General features: G+C 37.5%; 1 protein-coding gene and 1 pseudogene across 2 annotated transcripts in view; both read right to left on the reverse strand.

Moving 5' to 3' along the window:
• The window catches only part of ADAM10 (ADAM metallopeptidase domain 10), a 171,866-nt gene that overhangs the window by 128,146 nt on the left and 19,600 nt on the right, over positions 1-24,120 (reverse strand). For both annotated transcript variants that reach the window (XM_004452879.3, XM_071214219.1), the window contains exon 2: positions 5,203-5,353. In XM_004452879.3, the coding sequence (XP_004452936.1) occupies positions 5,203-5,353 (151 nt within the window). The remainder of the gene's footprint in view (positions 1-5,202; positions 5,354-24,120) is intronic.
• On the reverse strand, positions 19,363-20,365 carry LOC101417519 (large ribosomal subunit protein uL18 pseudogene; annotated as a pseudogene).

Here is a 24,120-nt window from a genome sequence, read left to right on the forward strand (position 1 = left end):
CATGCCCACGCAGCAAGCCAAGTGCCCACACGGGGAGCCAGTGCCCATGCAAGTGAGTCACACAGAGAGATGATGATGCAACAAAAGAGAAACAAGGAGAGAGGTCAAGGTGAAGCACCGCAAAGACCAGAAACTGAGGTGGCACAATTTGACAGGGAACCTCTCTCCACATCAGAGGTCCCCAGGATCAAATCCCAGTGAATCCTAAAGGAGAAACATGAAAAGACAAAAAAGAAAAAGAGATACAGAAGATCACACAGTGAATGGACACAGACAGCAAAAACAGCAGGGCGGGGGAGGGGAAGGGAAAGGAAAAAAATGAAATTTTAAAAAACCTATTAAAAAATAAAATAACATGCATACCTTATTGTTCCTATTAGATTAGATTTATATTTGATTTATGTTTCTGTGACCAAAAGGTAACTTTTAACTGAAAATCTTAGTAAATATTTGTTAAACAATTGCATAACAGCTATCTTGCACATACCAGAGTTAGAGATTTGTTTATACCACAAGCTAAATATGAATTGCATGAGAGATCTAATAAAAATAAAAATGTATCGCAATAAAACTTAGTAAATAAATAAATAATTGTGCAATAATAGCCAGAAATAGCAGCTATGTACAGCAGGGGAAAGAGAGAGAGGTTCAGAGGTGAGGAATTTCCTTGTTTGTTTTTCATTATTATTGATGATGAAAATGCTCTAATAATATCTGAAGCGATAAATGCACAATTATGTGATTATATCAAATACCACTGATTGTATGCTTTATCAATATGTATCAATAAAAATGATCTGTTAAAAAATGAATCAAAAATTCTAATACTTCAACAGGAATATGGTATCCAAACCAAAGGCAGCTAGAATCTCCTTTTTACTGTCAAATCATATCATTTGGAATATAGTATTAAATTTATTTTGAGAAAATCACTAAAAACATAGCAAGGTTAATGACTGCATATTATTTCATGGTATTAACAAAGAATGGATAATTCAAAAACACCTGAAACTAAGAGTATTAAATTTTTATGAACTGCTATCGCAAAAACTTTTATCTACAAGAACAAACTTTTAATGAATCTTTTCCCTCCTCCAGATTAAATTAAAAGAATTTATAAGTTAACAGTACTTTTTAACTACAATGATCATTATTTCTGCAATAAGGAAAATACAATTAATATAATTAGTATATTTCCATGTGCAAAATACTTAAGGTTCAGAGCATTTTCTGATTGCCAAATTTCTCATCCATTAAAATGTTTCTTAAACATCTATACTATATGTGCAATACAATGGACAATGGTAGCCAGCCAGGGTGCCTGCCTGTGAGGAACAAAAAACACCATTAAATAAGTAAATAAGAAAATTTAAGTAAGAACAAATCAAATGCCAATGGCAAAGATAAGCAATGTAAAAGTTCAGAAAAAGGAATTAAACTTTCTCTGCAAAGAGGTAGGACTTAAACTATTAAAAGATCATTAGGATTTTTTTAAAAAGATTATTTGGATTTAAAATAACAGAACAAAATGTATTTGGTATCATCAGCAAACAATCAGATTACACTTCAAAAACATACTTCATGTTAGGAAGTGAAATGAAATATGTTTAAAATAATAGAATAGGATCAATTTACAGAGAATCTCAAAAGCCAAATTAGGAAATCTATCAGTCACTAATTGAACACTTTTGAGCCATAAATTAGTAAAAAAAGGAAGCCTCTTGGGAAGAGTCACCTTGTAATAGTACAAGGATAACTTCAATGACGAACAAAGTAGAAGGTGAAAAACCTATTAGGAGGAGAAATATTATATAGGTCTCAATCAGGGTTACATCAGTAGAAAAAGTACAAGATGAACAGGTTTACTTATTACAGCTGGTCCGACAGAAGGCCTGACTAAGATTATGAAGATTTTGTATCCAAGCACCCCTAACAGACAGAAAGAAGATAGATTTTTGAGTCAGCAAGGTCTTGGTCCTATTTGTTATGTCTACCTTTAAAGGAGTTATTTAAATTCCCTCAATTTTAGTTTCCTCAAATATAAAAAGATATTTACATAGTTTAGGTGCTACAATAAAATAAGAAAACGCATATAAAACACCTATGCTCCTAGGAAGAACACAATAGGCACACAATAAATATGATTTTTACCACTGTCCTTTGGCTCCCCCCTTTATCCCTTAAAATTGTGTCTGAAGATTAAGCAGTAAATCACATAAAATATCTATCAGTTGTCATTTTAAAGCAGACAAAATTAATGAGAAACTGAATGATTTATTCAATGACATTCAACTTAATTACTACAACTACTGACACAAGAAAACAAATCTATTGACAGTAAAACATTAAAAAGTAGTGGGAAACCATAAACATAATTCTTCAAAGATAGACTCTCTATAAATAAAATGTGGTATGTACATACAGTGGAATATTATTCAGTCATAAAAAGGAATGAACTTCTGACATATGCTACAAGGATGAACCCTGAAGACATCATGGTGAGTGAAATAAGTCAGACACAAAAAGGCAGATAATGTGTGATTTTATTCAAATGAAATTAAGTAGACTAGGCATAGAGAGAGAAGTAGAGTACGAGTTAGAGGGGCAGCAAGGAGAGGCAATAGGAAGTTAATGCAAAATGAGTACAAGATTTTTCTTTAGAGTGACAGAAAAGATTTGTTAAAGGATAAAGTTAATGGTAGAATAACACTGTGAATATGATTAATCCACTGAATAGTATGCTGAGAAGTGGTTGATATGGGACATTTTATGTTGTATATTATGTCACCACAATTAAGAGAGAGAGACCATAAAGAGGCAATGACATTTAAATGTAATACAGGGAAACCGACTTTGGCCCAGTGGTTAGGGCGTCGGTCTACCACATGGGAGGTCCGCGGTTCAAGCCCCGGGCCTCCTTGACCCGTGTGGAGCTGGCCCATGTGCAGTGCTGATGCGCACAAGGAGTGCCCTGCCACACAGGGGTGTCCCCCGCGTAGGGGAGCCCCACGCGCAAGGAGTGCACCCATAGGGAGAGCCGCCCAGCGCGAAGGAGGGAGCAGCCTGCTGAGGAATGGCGCTGACGACAACAGAAGCGGACAAAGAAACAAGACGCAGCAAAAAGACACAGAAAACAGACAACCGGGGGAGGGGAGGGGAATTAAATAAATAAATAAATAAATCTTTAAAAAAAAAATAAATGTAATACAGGCAGAGGACTTGGCCCAGTGGTTAGGGCGTCCATCTGTCTACCACATGGGAGGTCCGCTGTTCAAACCCCGGGCCTCCTTGACCTGTGTGGAGCTGGCCCATGTGCAGTGCTGACGTGCGCAAGGACTGCTGTGCCATGCAGGGGTGTCCCCCACGTAGGGGAGCCCCATACACAAGGAGCGCGCCCCGTAAGGAGAGCTGCCCAGCGTGAAAGAAAGTGCAGCCTGCCCAGGAATGGCGCCGCACACATGGAGAGCTGACACACAAGGTGACGCAACAAACAGAAACACAGATTCCGGTCCTGCTGACAACAACAGAAGCAGACAAAGAAGACGCCGCAAGTAGACACAGAGAACAGACAACCAGGGGTGGGGAGGGGAGAGAAATAAATAAATAAATAAATCTTTTTTTAAAAATAAATAAATGTAATGCATGGGGGGAAATGGATGTGGCTCAACAAATTGGGCTCCTGTCTACCATATAGGAGGTCCAGGGGTCGTTGCCCAGGGCCACCGGGTGAAGACAAGCTGGCCCATGCAGAGTGCCAGCCCATGCGAGAATGTAGCCCCACGCAGGAGAGCCACCCTGTGTGGGAATGCTACCTCATGTGGAAAAAAGCCACCCTGGACAGATGTGCCAGCCAACACTGAGAGCTGGCACAGCAAGATGATGCAACAAGAGACACAGGGGAGAGAAAATAAGAAGACATAGCAGAACAGGGGAAATGAGGTGGCACCAGGGAGTAATCACCTCTCTCCCACTCCAGAAGATCCCAGGATCAGTTCCTGGAGCCACCTAATGAGAATATAAGCAGACACAGACAAACACACAGTGAATGGACACAGAGAACAGACAATGGGGGGAATGGCGGGAGGGAGGAGGGAGAAATAAATAAAAAATAAATCTTTAATAAAAATAAATAAATAAAATAAATGTAATACATGGGAAGCGGATGTGGCTCAGGCAATTGAGCTCTCACCTACTACATAGGAGGTCCCGGGTTCAGTTCCCGGTGCCTCCTGGAGAAGACGAGCAAGACAGCAAGCTGTGCAACAGACTGGTGCAGTAAACTGACACAACAAGATGGTGCAACAAGGAGACACAAAGAGAAAACATAGTAAAAGACACAACAAAGGAGGAAATGGAGGTAGCTCAAGCAATTGAGGTGTTCTCTCCCATATGGGACATCCCAGGTTCAGTTCCTGGTGCCTCTTATAGGGAAGATGAGCAGACACAGTGAATGGACACAGAGAACAGACTGTGAGTGCAAACAAGTGGGGAAGTATAAATAAATAAAATAAATCATTAAAAAAAATTTTTAAATAAATGTAATAATACATGAATTTGGATGGGATCTAATAACAGAGGAGAAAAATGCCCAAAAGGACATTATTGGAACAACTAAAAAAAACTGGAATATAACTGTATGCTTTTTATGAATGCTAAATTTCTTGAATTTGATACCTGTATTTATTGCAGTTACATAAGTGAATATCCTTGGTTCTTAGGAAACATACATGTCTAAGTAGTAAGTTTTAAAGGAGCATGATGCATGCAATATAATCTGCAATGTGTAGGTAGATAGGCAGGTAGGTAAAAGACAGATATAGAAGGATATAACAACAGTGGCAAAACGTTGAAAATTGGAAAATCTGGTATCTGGGTAGAGGGTATATCGGAGTTCCCTGAATTGCCTAAAATTTTTGCAATTTCAAAATAAAAAGTTAAGAAAATATATATCCTCTAATAATATAACAAATGGGGACCTAATGTTTAAATTTTAAAACATTTCAATTTACAATTCAACAATATAAAAAGTACAAGCTATTTTAAATGAAGATATTTTGTAATGTATATATCAAATTCCAGTAAAAGATGCATTTCCAAATGCTGACCTTTCCATTAGAAGGATAATTAAGGGTATAAATGTCTTCTTTTAATTAGATTTGAATATATGAGAACTTGAAACACGGCAGCAATAAATTTACTCACCTTCCATGGGCATGGAAATCTAGACGTAAAAACTGGTCCTCATGTGAGACTGCCCTTTTGGCACGCTGGTGTTTTTGGTGTAATGAATCCACATCATAAGACAATCCTTCATAATGTCTAATGTATTTATTTAAAGGATTTCCATACTGACCTACAAAAAATAAACAGTTTGAATTAGTATGTTCTTGAAGGCCCCAGTTCTAACATGATTCTGTGATGATTCCATAGTTATGAGAACAAATGACACACTTATCTAAACCACTATTTTATTTTCATATACATATTTTTAACTTTTTATAATGAGAATATACATAAAAGTTTGGATATTAGCTCGGGATTTATCTTACATGATTTTACCACGTAGAGGAAATTCTATTGATTTGTGGCTGATGAGAACTATCAAGAACAGACAATAATTTGTGTCAACTACCCTTTCTGCATTCATTATCAAGGTTTTTGGTCTTTCTTTATAATTCATTAATAGTACAAATTAAATTGACTGATTTTCGAAAGTTAAACCAACCCTGTGTTCCTAGAATAAACCCCACTTAGTCATGGTATAATATCATTCATATATTGTTGGATTTCAATTGCTAACCTTTTGTTTAAAATATTTACTCTAAACAATTCTAACAGTCTATCTTTATGAGAGCTATCGGTCTGCAGTTTTCTTTGCTTTTACCATCTCTGTCAGGTTTTGGTATCAGGGTAATGCTGGCCTCAAAAAAATAAGCTGGGAAATATTATCTCTTTCAATTATTTGGAAGATTTTATGCACAATTAATATTATTTCCTCCTTAAATATTTGTGAGATTCACCAATGATGCCTCTCTGGCATAATTTTCTTTCTGAAAAGACTTTTTAACAATTTCAAATTCATAAATATATGAAGAGCTATTCAGGTTATTTATTTCTTCTTGAGTAAATTTTGGCAGTTTGTGTCTTTCAAGGAATTTGTCCATTTCATCCATGTCGTTTAATTTATATAAAATTGTTTCTAATACCTCATTGTTTTTATATCTGTAGAATCCGTAGTAGTGTCATCACTCTCATTTCTGATATTTCTTTTATTCCTGTTCAGGCTGACTAGAGGATTTATCAATTTTATTAATATTCTCAATGAACTTTTTAAAATTTTTCTTCATTGTTTCTGCTATTTCACTGATTTTCACTTTGATCTTTAATATTTCTTTTATAATGATTACTCTGGTTTCTGTAAGTTCTTCTAGTTTCATAAAGTCAAGTCCTCAATTTAAGATATCTTCTTTTCTAATATGGGTGTTTCAGAGCTCTAAATTTTCCCCTAAGTACTGCTTTAGAAGCATCCTACAAATTATCACATGGTGTTTGCATTTTGGTTCAGTTTAACATACTTTCCATTTTATTTCAACATAATGTCTTCAAGGTTAGTCCATTTGGGGCATGTATCACACCTTCATTCCTTTTAACAGATAAAGAATATTCTATTGTGTGTACCTATGTATATACACACACACACATTTTGTTTATCCACTCACTGGTTGATGGACCTCTGGGTTGCTCCCACCATTTGGTAATTTTTTTTTTAAAGATTTATTTATTTACACACACACACACACACACACACACACACACACACGATTTGCACCCATTCTCTGCTTTCTGTGTCCATTCACTGCATGCTCTCTGTGTCTGCTTGTCTTCTCTTTAGGAGACACAGGGAATTGAACACACGACCTCCAATGTGGTAGACAGGAGTTCAACTGCTTGAGCCATTGCCACTCCCTGCTTTGTTATCTCTCGTCGTGTTTCCTCTTTGTATCTTCTTGTTGCATCATCTTGTTGCATCAGCTCACTGCATCAACCTGTCAGTCAGTTCACTGTCTTGCTTATCTTCTCCACAGAGGCACTGGGAACCAAACCCAGGACCTCCCAGCTGGTAGGCAGCTCAACTGCTTAAGCCACATCCGCTTCCCCCTTTTGGCTATTTTGAATAATGCTGTCATGAATACTGGTATACAAATATCTGTCCAGTCCCTGCTTTTAATTCTTCTGGGTATATATCTAAAAGTAGCATTGCTGGATCTCATTTTGAGTAAACAGAAAACTGTTTTCCACAACAAGTGCACCATTTTACATTCCTACCAACAATGTACAAGAGTGCTTCCTTCTCTGCACCCTTGTCAGTACTTGTTATTTTCCACCTTTTTAAACAAGAGCCATTCTAGTAGGTATGAGGTGGTATCTCTTGGTTTTAACCTGCATTTCCCTAATGGCTAATGATATTGAGCATCTTTTTAAGTGCTCAATGGTCACTGGCATATCTTCTTTGGAGAACATCTATTCAAGTCCTTTGTTCATATTTTAATTGGGTCATGTCTTTTTTCTACCCTTCTGCTCCCCTCACCCCCACTGTTTTTTGCTGTTTGTGTCTATTCCCTATGTGATCTTCTGTATCTACTTCTCTTTTTGTCTTCTCTTCTCATTTTTCTCCTCTAGGATTCACTGGGATTCAATCCTGGGAACCTCTGAAGTGGAAAGAAATTCCCTGTCACTTCCGCCACCTCAGTTCCTGGTTTCTGTTGCGCCTCGCCTTGACTCTCCCCTTCATTGTGACTCACTTGCATGGGCACTTGGCTCACCACACAGACACTCAGCTCATCAAGCAGACATTCACACAGGCACTGGTTTGCCACATGGGCATATTTTTTTTTTTACCAGTAGGCCCCAAGGATTGAACCCAGGTCCTCCCATATGGTAGGTAGGTGGAAGCCCAATCACTTGAGCCACATCTGCTTCCCTGGGCCATGACTTCTTGCTGTTGAGTTGTAGTACTTTACATATTTGGACATTAAACCCTTATCAAATACATGGTTTCCTAATGTTTTCTCCCATTCTGTTGATAATGTCATTTCATGCAAAAAAGTTTTTAATTTAGATGAAGTTCAATATATCTTTTCTTTTGTTGCTTGGACTTTGCACATATTCTAAGAATCCAATGTCTAAAACAATCTTCTCAAGATATTTGCCTATTTGTACGAGGTTAATAGTATTAGCTCATATTTAGCTGTTGATCTGTTTTGAGTTAAGTTTTTTATGTGATGTGAGACAGGAGTGTGCTTTCATTCTTTTGCATATGGATATCCAGTTTTCCTAGCAATATCTGTGGAAGAGATTATTCTTATCCCTTTCAGTGGACTTAGCACCCTTGTCAAAAATCAACTGGTCATAAATGTGTGGATTCATTTCTGCATTCTCACTTCTATCTTCTATTCCATTGATTTGTCTGTTCCTGTGCCAGTAGCACACTATTTTGACTACTGTAACATTTTCATAAGTTTTGAATAGCATTGAATCTTAACAGTATTAAGTCTTCCAAATCATGAGCTCAGACCAGCTTTCCATTTATGTAATTTCTTTCAGTAATGATTTGCAGTTTTCCTTGTATAGTCCACATATTTCTCAAGTTTGGGTTTCATATCTGTGAGGCTTTTTTTCCCAATCATTATGTCTTCAATTATTTTTCTGATCATTCTGTCAAGAACTCCAATTACAAGTATAATTAAGCCAAATGAAATTATTCCACCACCCACTGGTGGTCTTTTCATCTTTTTTACAATTCCTTTCTCCCTGTGTTGCACATTGGATAAGTTTCTATTGCCATATCTTCAAATTCACTAATCTTCTGCAATGTCTGATCTGTCCTTAAAGCCATTTATTATATTTTTCATTTAAGACAATGTAGCCATAATCTCTAAGGGTTAGATTTAGGTCTGTTTTATATCTTCTGTCTTAACTTTTGAAGATATGAAATACACTATTTTTTTTAAGATTTATTTTTATTTCTGCCCCCCTTGTTGTTTACACTCACTCTCTGATCATTTCTTTTTTAGGAGGCACCAAAAACCAAACTGAGGGCCTCCCATGTGGGAGGAAGGTGTGCAATCACTTGAGCCACCTCTGCACCCATGAAATAAAGTATGAATAACACTTTTAGGGGAGCAGATGTAGCTCAAGTGGTTGAGCATCTATTTCCCATATAAGAGGTCCCAGGTTCAATCCCTAGTACCTCCTTAAAAAAGCAAAAAAAAAAAGGCTTTTTAAATGTTCTTGTTGGCTAATTCTAGTATCTGTGTCAGTTCTGGGTTGGTTCCAATTGATTGATTATGCTTCTCAGCATGGTCATGTTTTAGAGCTTCACTGCACACCTTGTAATCTTTGATTGAACAGATACCAAAAATTGTAAATTTTACCTTGTTAGATATTCCTATAAATATACTTGAGCTTTATTCTGGGATGCAGTGAAGGTACTTTTAAAGAGTTTGAACATTTTCAGTCATGCTTGTATAATCTGTGCTCAATTTATGGCAAACTATTCCATAATACTAAGGCAAGAGCTATCTGAATACTCTACCCAATGATCCATTAATTGAGAGTTTTGTCAGGAAGTTTGGTGAGAGTAGGCACTATATCCAGCCCTAATACCTGGCAGTGTTATCACTAATCTTTTAGGATGATTATTTTCCTGGCCTCAGGTAATTTTATCACATCTATACGCTGATGAATGCTCAAGAAATTCTTGCTGAGCTCAGGGATTCTCTTTTATGTCCTCTCTACTCTGATACTCTATTCTACAAACTTTAGCCACCCTACCATCTCCCTTGCTTCTCAGCTTCACCTCCTCAATTCAAGAAGTTCACTGTCCAACACCTGGGTTCTATCTCAGATCCCCCAGCCAAGAAACTCTCTCAAGGTAATAAACTGGATTCCCTTGTCAGGAATCACTATCCTTCACTGTCTGATGACCAGTGTCTTAAAAACCATTCAGGGGAAGTGGATGTGCCTAACGGAAGCAGATATGGCTCAGCCACCTGGGCACCTGCCTACCACAGGGGAGGTCCCAGTGCCTCCTAGAAGAACACAAGCAGACAATGCCCCTGCCACAACAAGCAGATGCCACAAGCTAACAGATACTGCAGTCCACAGGGAGCAGATGTGGCTCAGGCCACTAGGCAATCACCTCTCTTGTGGGAAGTCCCGGGTTCAGTCCCCAGTGCCTCCTGGAGACAGCAAGCAAACAATGAGCAGAAAGATGAAAGAACCAACTGGGGGAAGGGGGGGATAAAGAAAAAAAGTAAATAAATAAATCTTTGGAAAAAAAACATTAAGGATAGCACAAAATTATAAGTGTGATTAATCCCACTGAAATGTATGTGTGGGATTAGCTGAGATGGGAAATTTCACATTGTATATATATGTTCCACACTTTTTAAAAAGAGAGAGTAAAGAGATAATGACAATTAAATGTAATGATTCTAAACTCCATATAATAACAGAGGATAAAAATGACCAAAAGGACATTGGGACACATAAAAATCCTGGAATATTGAGTGTCAGCTTTGTAACTATGTTAAATTTCTTGAACTTGATAACTGTACTTAAGTTGGATATATAATTAAATATCCTTGTTCCTAGGAAATATTAAGGAATTTTTTAAAAAGATTTATTTTTATTTATTTTCCCCCCAACCCCTCCTTGTTTTGCATTTGCTATGTCTGTTCATCTTCCTTGTTTCTTTAGGAGGCACTGGGAACCAAACCCAGTACCTCCGATGTGGGAAGGAGACACCTAATTGCTTGAGCCACCTTCGTTTCCTGCTTTGTTGTATCCCTCATTATGTTTTTATTCTTGTGTCTCCTGTTGCGTCAGCTTGCTGCGCCTGCCTGTCGTGCCAGCTCACTGTCTTCTTTAGGAGGCACCAGGAACCAAACCAGGAGCCTGCCAGGTAGTAGGCAGGAGCCCAATTGCTTGAGCCACATCTATTTCCCTAAGGAAGTGTTCAAAGAGCAATCTATACAACCTACTCTCAAATGTTTAAAAAATAGATGGATGGAAGGAAAGATAGATGAAGATTTCAAAATATTTTAAAGTTTATACTTGGGCTTAAAAAACAAATAACTGCACATGGAGAAAATATCAAGAAATCAAGAATGAGGAAATTGCAGTATAAGAACTTCTGAGTAATTTCATTTTGATTGTCAAATGTAGGAATTCAATTGGATTATTAAATTGGATTTCTTATAGGGAGACTGAGTTTCTTATAGGGAGAACAAAGTTGGCTTTACAAAGCTGCTGTTTCTGCTTCTTTTCAATACCAAAGAAAATCAAGTTTTTAAATCACAGGGCATATAAAGTATTTTGCCATTCTAATAACATAAAACAGTAACTTCTGCTGTTTTGGTGAAGCACTTATGACAAAAGCTCAACTACTTACATGGTGAGAACACTACTAGGAGAGTTACTGAACAAAGTCAGCTTTTATCTACCCCACACACAAAGGAATTTTATAAAGCAACATATTGTCCACTTTAACTTGGAAAAGACCTGAGTTGTATTTTAACTGAAGATAGAATTCAGGGAAGCAGACTTCGGCCCAGTGGTTAGGGCATCCGTCTACCACATGGGAGGTCTACAGTTCAAACCCTGGGCCTCCTTGACCCGTGTGCAGCTGGCCCATGTGCAGTGCTGATGCGCGCAAGGAGTGCCGTGCCACACAGGGGTGTCCCCCGCTGTAGGGGAGTCCCACGCGCACAGAGTGCGCCCCGTAAGGAGAGCCGCCCAGCGCGAAAGAAAGTGCAACCTGCCCAGGAATGGCGCCGCACCCACGGAGAGGTGATGCAACAAGATGACTCAACAAAAAGAGACACAGATTCCTGTGTCGCTGACAACAGAAGCGAACAAAAGAACATGCAGGAAATAGACATAGAGAACAGACAGCTGGGGTGGGGGGAGGGGAGAGAAATAAATAAATCTTTTAAAAAAAGAATTCCACTAGATTTATAATTCAGATAGAAAATTATTCACAGGGTTTAACTGGGAAAGTTAAAAATGCTCTGGAAGGACACATAGCTACTAAGACTACTTCATTATCATTTTCAACATAAAACCTAAGAATATTCCTGTGTTAATTATGCCTAAATGTATTTATGATATGCTCTCAATAAAGAACTGAGGGAAGTGGATTTGGCTCAACAGATCGAGCATCCGCCTACCACATAGGAGGTCCAGGGTTCAAACCCAAGGCCTCCTAACCCGTGTGGTGAGTTGGCCCACGTGCAGTGCTAATGTGCACAAGGAGTGCCGTGCCATGCACGAGTGGCCCCTGCATAGGAGAGCCCCATGCAAAAGGAATGCATCCCATAAGAAGAGCTGCCCCGTGTGAAAAAAAGTGCAGTCTGCCCAGGAGCAGGGCCACACATATGGAGAGCTGATGCAGCAAGATTACACAACAAAAAGAGACAAAGATTCTCAGTGCCACTGACAAGAACACAAGCGGACACAGAAGAACACACAGCAAACGGACACAGAGAGCAGACAAATGGGGGCAAGTCTAGAAGGAGAAAGAAAGAAATAAAAAATAAATCTTTAAAAAAAAGAATTTGAGCTCATTACATAATTTCTCTGCCCTAATTTTTAATGAAACAAGAGGGCAAACATGCAGGGGGAAAAAAAAACCCACAAAACTGTAAAAAGCAACTAAAAGGCATATATGAGAAACCCACAGCCAACATTATACTCAATGGGGAAAGGCTGAAAGCCCTCTGTACTTGAGTTCATAAATGAGTTCAGCAAAGTGGAAAGATAAAAGATCAACACACAAAAATCAGTAATGTTTCTGTACAATCTGAAGAAAAATCAGGGAAAAAAATTCCATTTAAAATAGCAACAAAAAGACTCAAATACTCAGGAATCAATTTAACCAAAGCAGTACAGGACCACTATGCAGAAAACCACAAAACAATGCCAAAATAAATCAATGAAGACCTAAACAAATGGGAAGACATTCTGTATTCATGGATTGGAAGACTAAATATCATGAAGATGTTAATCCCATGCAAACTGATTTACAGATTGAATGCAATACCAATCAAAAGTCTAAGAACCTACTTTACAGAAATAGAAAAGGCAATTACTGAATTCATTTGGAAAGGAAAGTGCACCCGAATAGCCAAAAGCATTCTAAACAAGAAGAGCAACATGGGAGGAAATTCACTGCCTGACCTTGAAACATATTACAAAGCTACAGTGGTCAAAACAGCATGGTACTGGCATAAAGAAAGACACAATTATCAGTGGACTAGAACTGAGAGTTCAGAAATAAACCCTCACCTATACCGCCAACTGGTTTTTGACAAATCTATCAAGTCCATGCCAATGGGACTAGACAGTCTCTTGAACAGATGATGCTGGGAAAACTGGATATCCATACCAAAGAATGAAAGATGACCCCTATCTCACTCCCTATATAAGAATCAACTCAAAACAGATCAAAAACCTAAATATAAAAACCAGGACCATAAAACTACCAGAAGAAAATCTAGGGAAATATCTTTAAGACCTCGTGGTAGGTGGTAGTTTCTTGGACCTTTACCCAAAGCATGCACAACAAAAGAAAAAAATAGATAAATGGGACCCCCTAAATATTAAACACTTTTGCACCTTACAGGACTTTACCAAAAGGGTGAAAAAGCAGCCGACTCAATGGGAGAAAATATTTGGAAATCACACATCTATAAAGGGGTTTAACATCCAAGATAAATAAAGAGATGTGACAACTGAACAATAAAAAAGACAAATGATCTGATTAAAAATGGGCAAAAGACTTGAATAGGCATTTTTCCAAAGAAGAAATACAAATGGCAAAAAACACATGAAAAAATGCTTAACATCGCTAATGATTAGGGAAATGCAAATCTGAACTACATTGAGATATAATTTCATACCTATTGGAATGGCCACTATTAAAAAAAAGACACCTACAAGTGTTGGAGAGGATGTGGAGAGATAGGAACCCTTATTTACTGTTGGTGGGAATGCAGAATGGTACAGTCACTGTGTAGGACTATTTGGCAGTTCCTAAAGAAGATGAATATAGATTTGTCAAATGACCTGGCTAATACCACTACTGGGTATATACCTAGAAGTAAGAGCAGTGACACAAATAGATATCTGCATACCAATGTTCACAGCGGCATTATTCACGATTGCCAAAAGGTGGAAACGACCCAGATGTCCATCAACCAATGAATGGATAAACAAACTGTGGTGTATTCACAATGGAATATTATGCAGTTGTTAAGAAGAAATGAAGTCATAAAGCATATGACAACATGGATGAACCCAGAGGACATTATGTTGAGTGAAGCGAGCCAGGCACCAAAGGACAAATACTATATGATTGCATTACCATGAACCAAATATATTGTGTAGCATACTGCATGATTCAAAAAAAAAATTACGTTTCCCATACACTTAATTGTGAAATGTGGGAAAAAAAACATATGATTTGCACTGAATAATAAAACATGCAGATTAAAAAAAGAAGAAGAAGAAGAAAGAAAACCAGTGGTCATATAGAAAAAGAACACAGCAGGAAATCAAACAAGGAAAAATATCAATTGAGAAAGGGGTAACTTACCCATTTTTAAGAACTTCTTACCAGTATCAAAGGTCTGATTCAATATTTAAGCTAAAAGATTATATGTCCCTTGTAGTAGAGCAAAGAAATTTAAAATCTGGATACCTACTACTCAAATAACAAGTTCATACATTAACTATTAGCACTGACCCTGGAAATTTGTATCTGTGGACATTTCAGACCTTACCCAATATTTTTCTGTGTACAGCATTTAACATTTTTCTGCACATAGAACCATGCTATTCAAAATGCAGTTCAGGGCTAGCCGCATGGGTACTTCCTGAGAAATTTTGAGAATTACGGAATCTCAGGCTCTACCCCAGATCTAGTAAGCCCCCAAGTGACTTAGGCTCTATCCCAGTTCTATCTGATCCCCAGAGTAGTCAATATGTACATTCAAGTTTGAGAAGCACTGCAACTTTTCTGCATCCAGAAATTCCCTAAGTTCTACTAGCAGCTATTATATATCATTTGTTTTTACATGCTTTTATTCTAAGCATTTAATGGTATGTTAATTAGGCAAGGTACAAGTGCTTCCATTTAAATAAGAATTACTTTAACTGATGCCTCAGGTAATATACAGATTAGAAAGTTTCCAAATAATATAGAACAGTGGTCAGTAAACTACAATCAACAGTCAATTCTAGGGAAACGGACTTTGGCCCAGTGGTTAGGGCGTCCATCTACCACATGGGAGGTCCGCGGTTCAAACCCCGGACCTCCTTGACCCGTGTGGAGCTGGCCATGCGCAGTGCTGATGCGCGCAAGGAGTGCCGCCCCACGCAAGGGTGTCCCCCGCGTGGGGGAGCCCCACGCGCAAGGAGTGCGCCCGTGAGGAAAGCCGCCCAGCGTGAAAAGAAAGTGCAGCCTGCCCAGGAATGGCGCCGCCCACACTTCCCGTGCCGCTGACGACAACAGAAGCGGACAAAGAAACAAGACGCAGCAAATGGACACCAAGAAGAGACAACCAGGGGAGGGGGGGGGATTAAATAAATAAATAAATCTTTTAAAAAAAAAAGTCAATTCTAGTTTACCACCTGTTTTTGCAACACAGGCATGCTCATTCATTCAAGTATTGTCCATAGTATTTATTCGAGTATTGTCTATAGTGGCCTTTTTTTTAGGAGGTACAAGAGATTGAACCCAGAACCTTGTACATGAGAAGCACGTACTCATTCAATGAACAACATCCTCTTCTCAAGGAGAATTGGTTTAATCATTTTATTTGTTTTTAGGAGGTAGTGGAACTCAAACCCAAGACCGCAAACATGGGAGACAAATGCTCAACCACTTGAGCTACACGCACTCTCCCTATAGTGGCTTTTACTCTCCAAAAGCAGATAAATAGGCAGAGCACTAGAAAACATTACTAAATACAATCTAAGTGTGTGTGAAGTCACTTAAGTACTTAAGTTTCATTGATGTTGACTGGTTATAATCCACTTTTTTCCCATCTACGGCAGGAGTTCCTAAGATCTACAGGCTTCTAGGGGATTCACAAACCCCTCGATTTTGCACGCAAAATTCTTAAAATAGTATTCTTTATTCCTTGCACTCTGTTGGTTCTGCTTCTCATATTTAAATCTTTTATTCAATTAGTCATAATTTTATTTTTTTAACTTAGTACACTAACTAGGACTACCAAATCATCTTGAATATCAGCGTGAGAAGGAATTCTTATTTTGTAAATGACTCTAATGAGGATTTCTTTAGTTTTTCATTATGTAATATATTCATACCTTCATGCTAAGTCTGCTTCATCCTTTCCTATTTTAGAAATTCAGTATTTTCAAATTCACATGAAAATCAGACTAAAAGGCATTTCTTTTAAAAAAAATGCACAATTCATATCTATAATAGAAAAGTTAAAAATCCAAAGGTACATGTCTATATTTAAATAATTTATTCCAATTTTTTTTAATGTACCCTGAGCAGTTACCATGTCCAGAAAAATATACTGATCTAACTCCTCCTTTAAACAAACAACTTTTATGAGCTGGATGTAATAACTAAAATTTAGTGAACACAGCAATTCTGCCAGGCTCTATAATGTTTCACATTATTTCATTTAATCTAGTCAACAGACCTATAAAGTAAGAATTATTAGCCCATTTTAGAGAAAACTGAGATTTGAAGAGTATGCAAAAAGCCCAAGGTCACACAGCTAATAGCAGGCAGTGTTAAGGGAGTGATTTAACTTTCAATGACTTTGTGACCAGACTTCTATTACCTTCATTATAAAGGTAAGTCACCTGTGGTTGTCTGGAACTATATGTACCGTGCAAAATCATGTTCTTAACGCTAATCCACTGCTGTGGGTATAAACCTATGGTAAGTTTTTGCGAGGTTAAGGTTACTAAGTAATGGCCCAGGGTGGGGCTTAATCATCTTACTGGAGTACTTTATAAACAGGATGAATAGAAAGAGAGAAAGCCATGGAAACAAGAAGCTGAAAGCAATGGAACATGGAAGAGAATGACAAAGGAGTAAAGGATTAAGGGCGGCAGGTCTTCAAGAAAAAAGCATTGCCTTGATGATGCCTTGATTTGGACATTTTTCTTGCCCTCCAAACTATAAGCTTATAAACAGGTAAATCCCCATTGTTAAAGCCAATCCAACTTTTTTGGGGCCTGAACAAATGACAAACAGAAATGGAGTTCCCATTTACTGAGATGGAAAAGACTACCAGAGAAGTAGGATAGGGGTCAGGGAAATCACAGGTTTGGTTTTGGACATGTTAAGTCTGAGATGTTCATTATCTATCTATCTAACTGGAGACAGGCTTTTGGAATACCAAGAGTCTGGAATTCAAGAAAGAGATCTGGGCTAGAGATATAAATGTGGGGATCATCATCATATTAGGGGTTATTTAAAGCAACTAATAAGTAGGCATACAGGAATGGAAACTACGCCTTCCAAAGGTTTGTTGACATTTAAATTAACATGTGATTTGCAACCCATACTAGAACTATTTATTTTCTGTAATTTAAATCTTTCATATATATCAAATAAGTTTGTGTGGAAGGAAACACCCTACAAGTCAGAGTCAAAAAAAAAAAAAACAAACAGAAAAACCACTAGTGTAATAAGATCTACTAATAACAAAAAGTAAAAATTTAAATAGATGTAGTTTGTTAAAAATAAAAATAAAAACACTAGTGTAATTCCATAGTCCCTGAATACAGGCCTACACATCTTTTATCACTATTTTATTTATTAGCCACACAGAGTAAATAAAATAAACAACAGGGAAGGCAGCAGGAAGGAGTCAAAGGACTACAGTCCATAACTCCTTTTATCCCTTCTGCATTAGTCAAAAGCGGTGCTTTTATCCCTTCTTTATCAGCCAAAAGGGGTGCTGATGCAAAGTACCAGAAATCTGTTGGTTTTTATAAAGGATATTTATTGAGGGTAGAAGTTTACAGTCACAAGGCCCTAAAAAGTCCAACTCAAGATACCATAATAGGTACTTTCTCACCCAAAGTCATGTGCCACGTATTGAAGCAAGATAGAGGGCAATGTCTGAGAGGATTCAGCTTTTCTTCCTCCTCTTAAGGCTCTATGGTCCCAGCTTCTTCAAATCTCAGCTGTAGGCTGGAATAAGTCTAGTCTCTCAGGACTTCTCAGCTGTTCTCTTCTCTTCAGCTGCAAACTATCCAGCTCATCTCTTTTCTGGAGGCCTCTACTGTGTCTATGGAGCTGTCTCTCTTCCTCTATGATTCTTCTCTGTGTTTCTACTTCTGTGTTCATGACTGAGCATTCATTTATACAGCCCCCCAAGGGGGCAGGGACTCAACCCTGCACATCCTAATGACCTGATGAAATCAAAGCCCTAATCTTGATTTAATTAGGTAAACGTAAAGAATTTGGATTTAAATCAATCAAAGGGTATCATGCCCAGAAACAGACCAGTTTACAAACATAACCAGTATCTCTTTTTGGAATTCATAATCTCAAACTGCCACACTTTCTAATACAGAATAGAATACTCACTAAAAGTGTTTGCATTTAAAGAACTTAACAATGGAGAAACAGTTCTCTTATCCAACAATGATAGAAATAAAACACATTTAATCTCATAGAGTAAAATGTTATTAATCTGACATGAATGGAAAATGACAGCTTCTACTAAGGAAAGTTTCTAGATAACTAAAGTTCACCATGTTCAAAAAATTTTTCCATTTGAACCATTATTAATTTCTTCCTACATTAAAATCTTCATGAGCAAGGCCGATCCTTATTAAAATTTTTATCATAAGAGGCCATAATGGGGGAGCATCTGTGGCTCAAGTGGTTGAACACCTACTTCCCATGTGGGAGGTCCCAGGTTCAGTTCCCAGTGCCAACTAATAACAAAAACAAACAAGTAAAGAGGTCAAATGGAGGCATAAAATGGCTCCACCTTGTAAGTGTAATTCTTTCTAATCTGTTCTCCTTTTTTCCACTTTTAAGATTGTATACTTGAAGGTACATTTTTTCTTCCCATTAATCATCTGGTTAAAATAAATGAATGGAAGGATTATTTACTAGTGATGGTTGTCCGTTGCTTGCCAAATTTTTTAGGAAGCACTGTACATAATTCCTGTCAGGGAGAAAAGAGGCCCAAGAAGTAGATGTGAACTTTGTTCAAGTAAACATGCAGAAAAATCTTTTCACAGTATTTCCTACTTTCATAACAATAAAAGCTTAACACAGAAATACCAAGTTGATAAAGTTATTGTTTTTTTATGAAAAATCTTCACAGGAAATTCCAGTTTGGTTTAGCTCTCAGCAGCCTGCTCCTGAGCTCTGCTGAAACTTGTCATCTTCTGAGCTACTGATCTTTCTTTTGGGCAAGAGACATTTTGGGACAGTTCTACTTCTTCTTTTTAACTTCTTTCTTAGGGTTTTCTCATTGACTGGATTCTCTCATATAACAGCACAGGCTTTCTTGCATCTCCTCCATGTCTGCCGTTATGCTGTTCTTTATGTATTGAAAGAACTGTTTCTTATGAGCATCTTCCTCTACCAGGTAATGCATATAATCTGCAGTGCTCTGACCCATGATGTACTTCCAATGTACTTCTGCATTGAATTCCTTGCTTCCTGAATGAAAACCAGGGAATCGTTTGGTACTGTGAGAGACAGATAAGCCTCCATCCACAGCTCCCTTCAAAGCTGCAAAGACTTTATTTCCAGTGGTAGTTCTGGCAAGTCTGCAAACAAAGAGCAGGTGAAGGCACCAGGTTAACCATCAATACTTTCCACATTGTATTCACCTCATTACTTCTTCGTTACTTGTCCTTCATAGATCTTGTCCATGCCAAACCTGTTGAGAAGCATGCAGGCCAGCAGCAGGCCAGTATAATAAGCTGCAGCATAATTTGTCAGGCCAATCTTCACACCATACTTTGGGAGTTAGTGAGCATAAGCTGAGCAGACTATCATATCCCCTTCTATGCGGGCATAAGCAATTTGACAAATGATATCTCTGTTGGTTACATGAACTATCATCCTATATTTGGATATGTTGTACTTATTTTTATCCCAGATTACCAAGCATAGAAATCAGTTTTACTCTCTCATCATCTTCTAAATTTCACTAGATATCTCTTGAAATAGACCTTATTCTTGACAACTTTAGCAAACCCCATCCTGCAGAACAGGGAAGAACATCCACAGCTCGGCAGACCTGCAGGCCCAGGAGTACTATGGATGGGAAAAAGCAGTCTGTTATTTTATTTTACCTAAAATTATTTAACCTGAGGTACAGCATCTCTTACACAGAAAAACATATCAAGAACATTTTATTTTCTAGTCCTTAGTTGTAGTTGCCTGAAATCCGGCCTTCACAAAGCATATGCCAAAATCACATGCTGCTAGTATTTTACAAACCCTGTGGGAAATCTGAACATACCACACTTAAAAGGAAAATCCTCTTGGTTATGTAGGAGAATGTCCTTATTCTTAAAAGAGGGATACTCAAGTATTTAGAGGTACACTTAATTTTAAATGGTTCAGGAAAAAAAGTGTATTTTACATACTACATACACATAAATACATATATATTAAAAGATAAAGTATGTATATGTACATCAAAAGAGAGATAACAGGGAAGCGGATGTGACTCAAGTGACAGAGTTTCCACCTACCATATGGTAGGACCTGGGTTCAATCCCTGGGGCCTCCTGGTGAAAAAGAAGATAAGGCGTGCCCGCATGGCAAGCCAGTGCCAGTACGAGTGCCTGCATGGTGAGCCAGTGCCTACGCAAGTGCCCACATGATAAGCCAGTGCCCCACACAAGTGAGTCACACAGTAAGATGATGACACATCAAAAGAGACAAGGGGAGAGTCAAAGTGAAGTACAGCAGAAACCAGGAACTGAGGTGGCACAATTGACAGGGAACCTCTCTCTCCATCAGAGGTCTCCAGGATCAAATCCTGGTGAATCCTGGAGGAGAAAAATGAGAAGAGAAGACAACACAGACAGCAAAAAAAAAAAAAAACACAGCAGGGCAGGAGGAGGGGGAAGGGTGGAATAAATAAATCTTTAAAAAAAGAAAGATAACACAAACATGGCAAAAAGTAGCCATTAATAAATCTAGGTAGGAGAGTGGATTAGCTCAAGTGGTTGAGTACCTGCTTCCCACACACAAGGTCCTGAGTTCAATTCCTGGTATCTCCTAAAAATAAAAATAAAAAATCTAGGTAACAAGTTTAAGAATGTTAATGGTACCACATTTACAACTTCAAGGAAATATAAAAATTTTCAAGATAAAAAGAAAAAAAAACAATATAGCAAGCAAATTCCTATATTTAATATTGGTAGATAAATGGATGAATCTATGACAGAAAAAAATGTAACTTTAATTTTCCATATTAAAACTATGGAAAAATACTAAAAACTGAGAAAAAATAAAGTAATAAAAAAATTGTCAGAAGCAGATGTAGCTCAAGCAATTGAGGGCCCGCCTCCCACATGGGAGGTCCCAGATTCTGATCCCGGTGCCTCCTAAAGAAAAAACAGACAAGGAGCAAAAACAAAGAGCACACAACAAGCAACAACAAAAAAAGAGCATAAACAATGAGGGACAATGACCAAACAGACGAGGGAGCCAAAAAAAGAAAAAAATTTAAACAAAATTTTTTTTTAAATTGTCTACATAGAAGAGTGATAAAAATATGACTAGAAAGTTCTATAAAGTAGGAAAAAAAACATAGCTTGTTTCTACCAACCAGCTTCCAACTAGCTCCTTGCCACTGGAGCACTTAGGAGGTCTCTCCCTTTTTACAACTTGAAAACACTTTTTTTCTTAAAGATTTATTTTTTATTTTACTTTCATATTTATTTATCCTCCCTTTCCTCTAGGTGATTCACTTGTCTGCCTGCTCATTGTTTGCTTGCCTTCTCCAAGAGACACTGGCAACCAAACCTGGGACCTCCCACAAGAGGCGAGTGCCCCAAGAACTGAGACGCATCCGCTCTCCATGGGCTGCTATGTCTGCTGGTCTGTGGCCTCTGCTTGTTGCAGGCAGGAGCGGAGTCCATCTCACTGTGGTGGGGCGGAGTCTAGTTTTTTGTACCGGGAGGCGGCATCTAGGTCTGTAGCTGCATCTGCTGTCTTCTTTTAGGAGGCACTGGGACCCAAAATCGGGACCTCGCATGGCATCCAAGTGGTTGAGCCACATTCACTTCCCAAAGACATTATTTTTATTTCTTATACCTTTTTTCAAAGTCACCAAGATATTAGTATTTGCTAAAGGAAATTTACCTTAAAAAATTTTTTTCCAGTTTTCAAAAGTGATTATTGTAGAAATTTATAAGCCATATCTCACTATCCAAAGATGCATATCTGTCCTAATGCTTTTTTAAAATCAGTGCATATATAAATTTATCTAGGACAAAATTGAAAAGGCATAGTATAATTTGCTTTTTTATCCCCTAAAATTGTAAGCATTTTCTTATGTCAAAAAAACAAAACAAAAAAATGGGAGTCTAAAATACGCTCTGATAGTAAAGGAGCAATCTTTGTACAAAGGTAAGATCTAAGAATAATGAACGACTACACTGTAAAATACATTTTAACACATAAGGTATATTTCTTAAGGGCAGTAGTAGTATATAGTGTTTAAGAGCATGGATTCTGGAGCCAGACTCACACCATCCAAATCCGACCTTCACTCATCAATAACTACATGACTTTTCTGACCTTGTGTAAGTTTCCCTCTCTGAACCTGTTTCCTCATTTATAAAATGAGAATAACAGAACCTATCTCATCAAGATATTGTGAAGATTGAATCAATATACAAAATGCACTAAGAACAGTACATGGCATATAGTAGTATTCCCTAAATGTTAGCCATTAAGTTTATTTCCCATATCCCATAGGTAGGAAGCATCTTACTTCCCAGGAGCTAAACTAAGCAAAAGCTTCCTTCCTAATCCTAGAATCAAAAATCTATAATATTCTGTTCCAATCTAAATCAAATATTAAGAAAAGGGCAAAAACACAAAAATGAAAATTTCAGTAACATCAGGGGGAAAAAAAAACAGAGACTATCTTACTGGTAGTGATCAATATAATGACCTTTGTGCTTTGTGCAGGATATCAATTAATAATACAACAATTTTTTTTCTATCTATAGCAAAAAAAATTTGATTCTACAGTCTTAAAGCAGAGTTTTGACATTACAGATCTTCCTATTTACAGAAAAACTCAATTACAATAAATGAGAGGATGTGTTAGAATAAGCTAGGGCTGGCACATTTCCATTCCTCAGAAAAATTACTTGTAATCAAGTTGTTTTCAACCAACTTTCACTTGTGTAATTTTAAAATTAGTACTAAATTTCACTAATCAAACTGTTCTCCTGTATAACAGTATGCTTCCAGAAACTATCACGTCTTATATTTCGGCAATATACCTAAGTACACTTGTTCCACTCTAGGAAAAGCTATTTCTATAATGTGACCTCAAATTTAAGTCACAGTACTTAGTTCTTCACTATAAAACAGACAAAACACCTTCTAGAAGCAAATATCTAGACCTAACAGCTCCAAATGAAAGTTGAAGATAAGAGGGAGTGTCCAAAATTAAAAGCATATTTCAACACACCCACTTTTTGAAATAAGCTAGTCTCTAAGGAGTAAAATAATAAAGCTAGCTAACTCAGAAGTGAAAGTAGCTTTTTTAATTATAAACTAAATCAATCACATAGGGCACAAAACAATGATTAAAATCTACTGAATGTATCAAATTACTAGCACTAACTTATACAATATAATTTAGAAATCCAAAAATGGAAATATACCCATAATGTAGACTTCAGTGCTAATCTGAAATGCTTTTTACACACTTTCACTTAAGTACAGACACAAGCACAGACAGTACATCATGTAAGAGAATCGGATTTTCAACCTACCTAAAACAAACACATAAAACATGACTCTAGGCACTACTAGCCATATACTACTACTAT

Source organism: Dasypus novemcinctus, chromosome 3 (assembly GCF_030445035.2).
Source record: "Dasypus novemcinctus isolate mDasNov1 chromosome 3, mDasNov1.1.hap2, whole genome shotgun sequence".
Taxonomy (NCBI): Eukaryota; Metazoa; Chordata; class Mammalia; order Cingulata; family Dasypodidae; genus Dasypus; species Dasypus novemcinctus.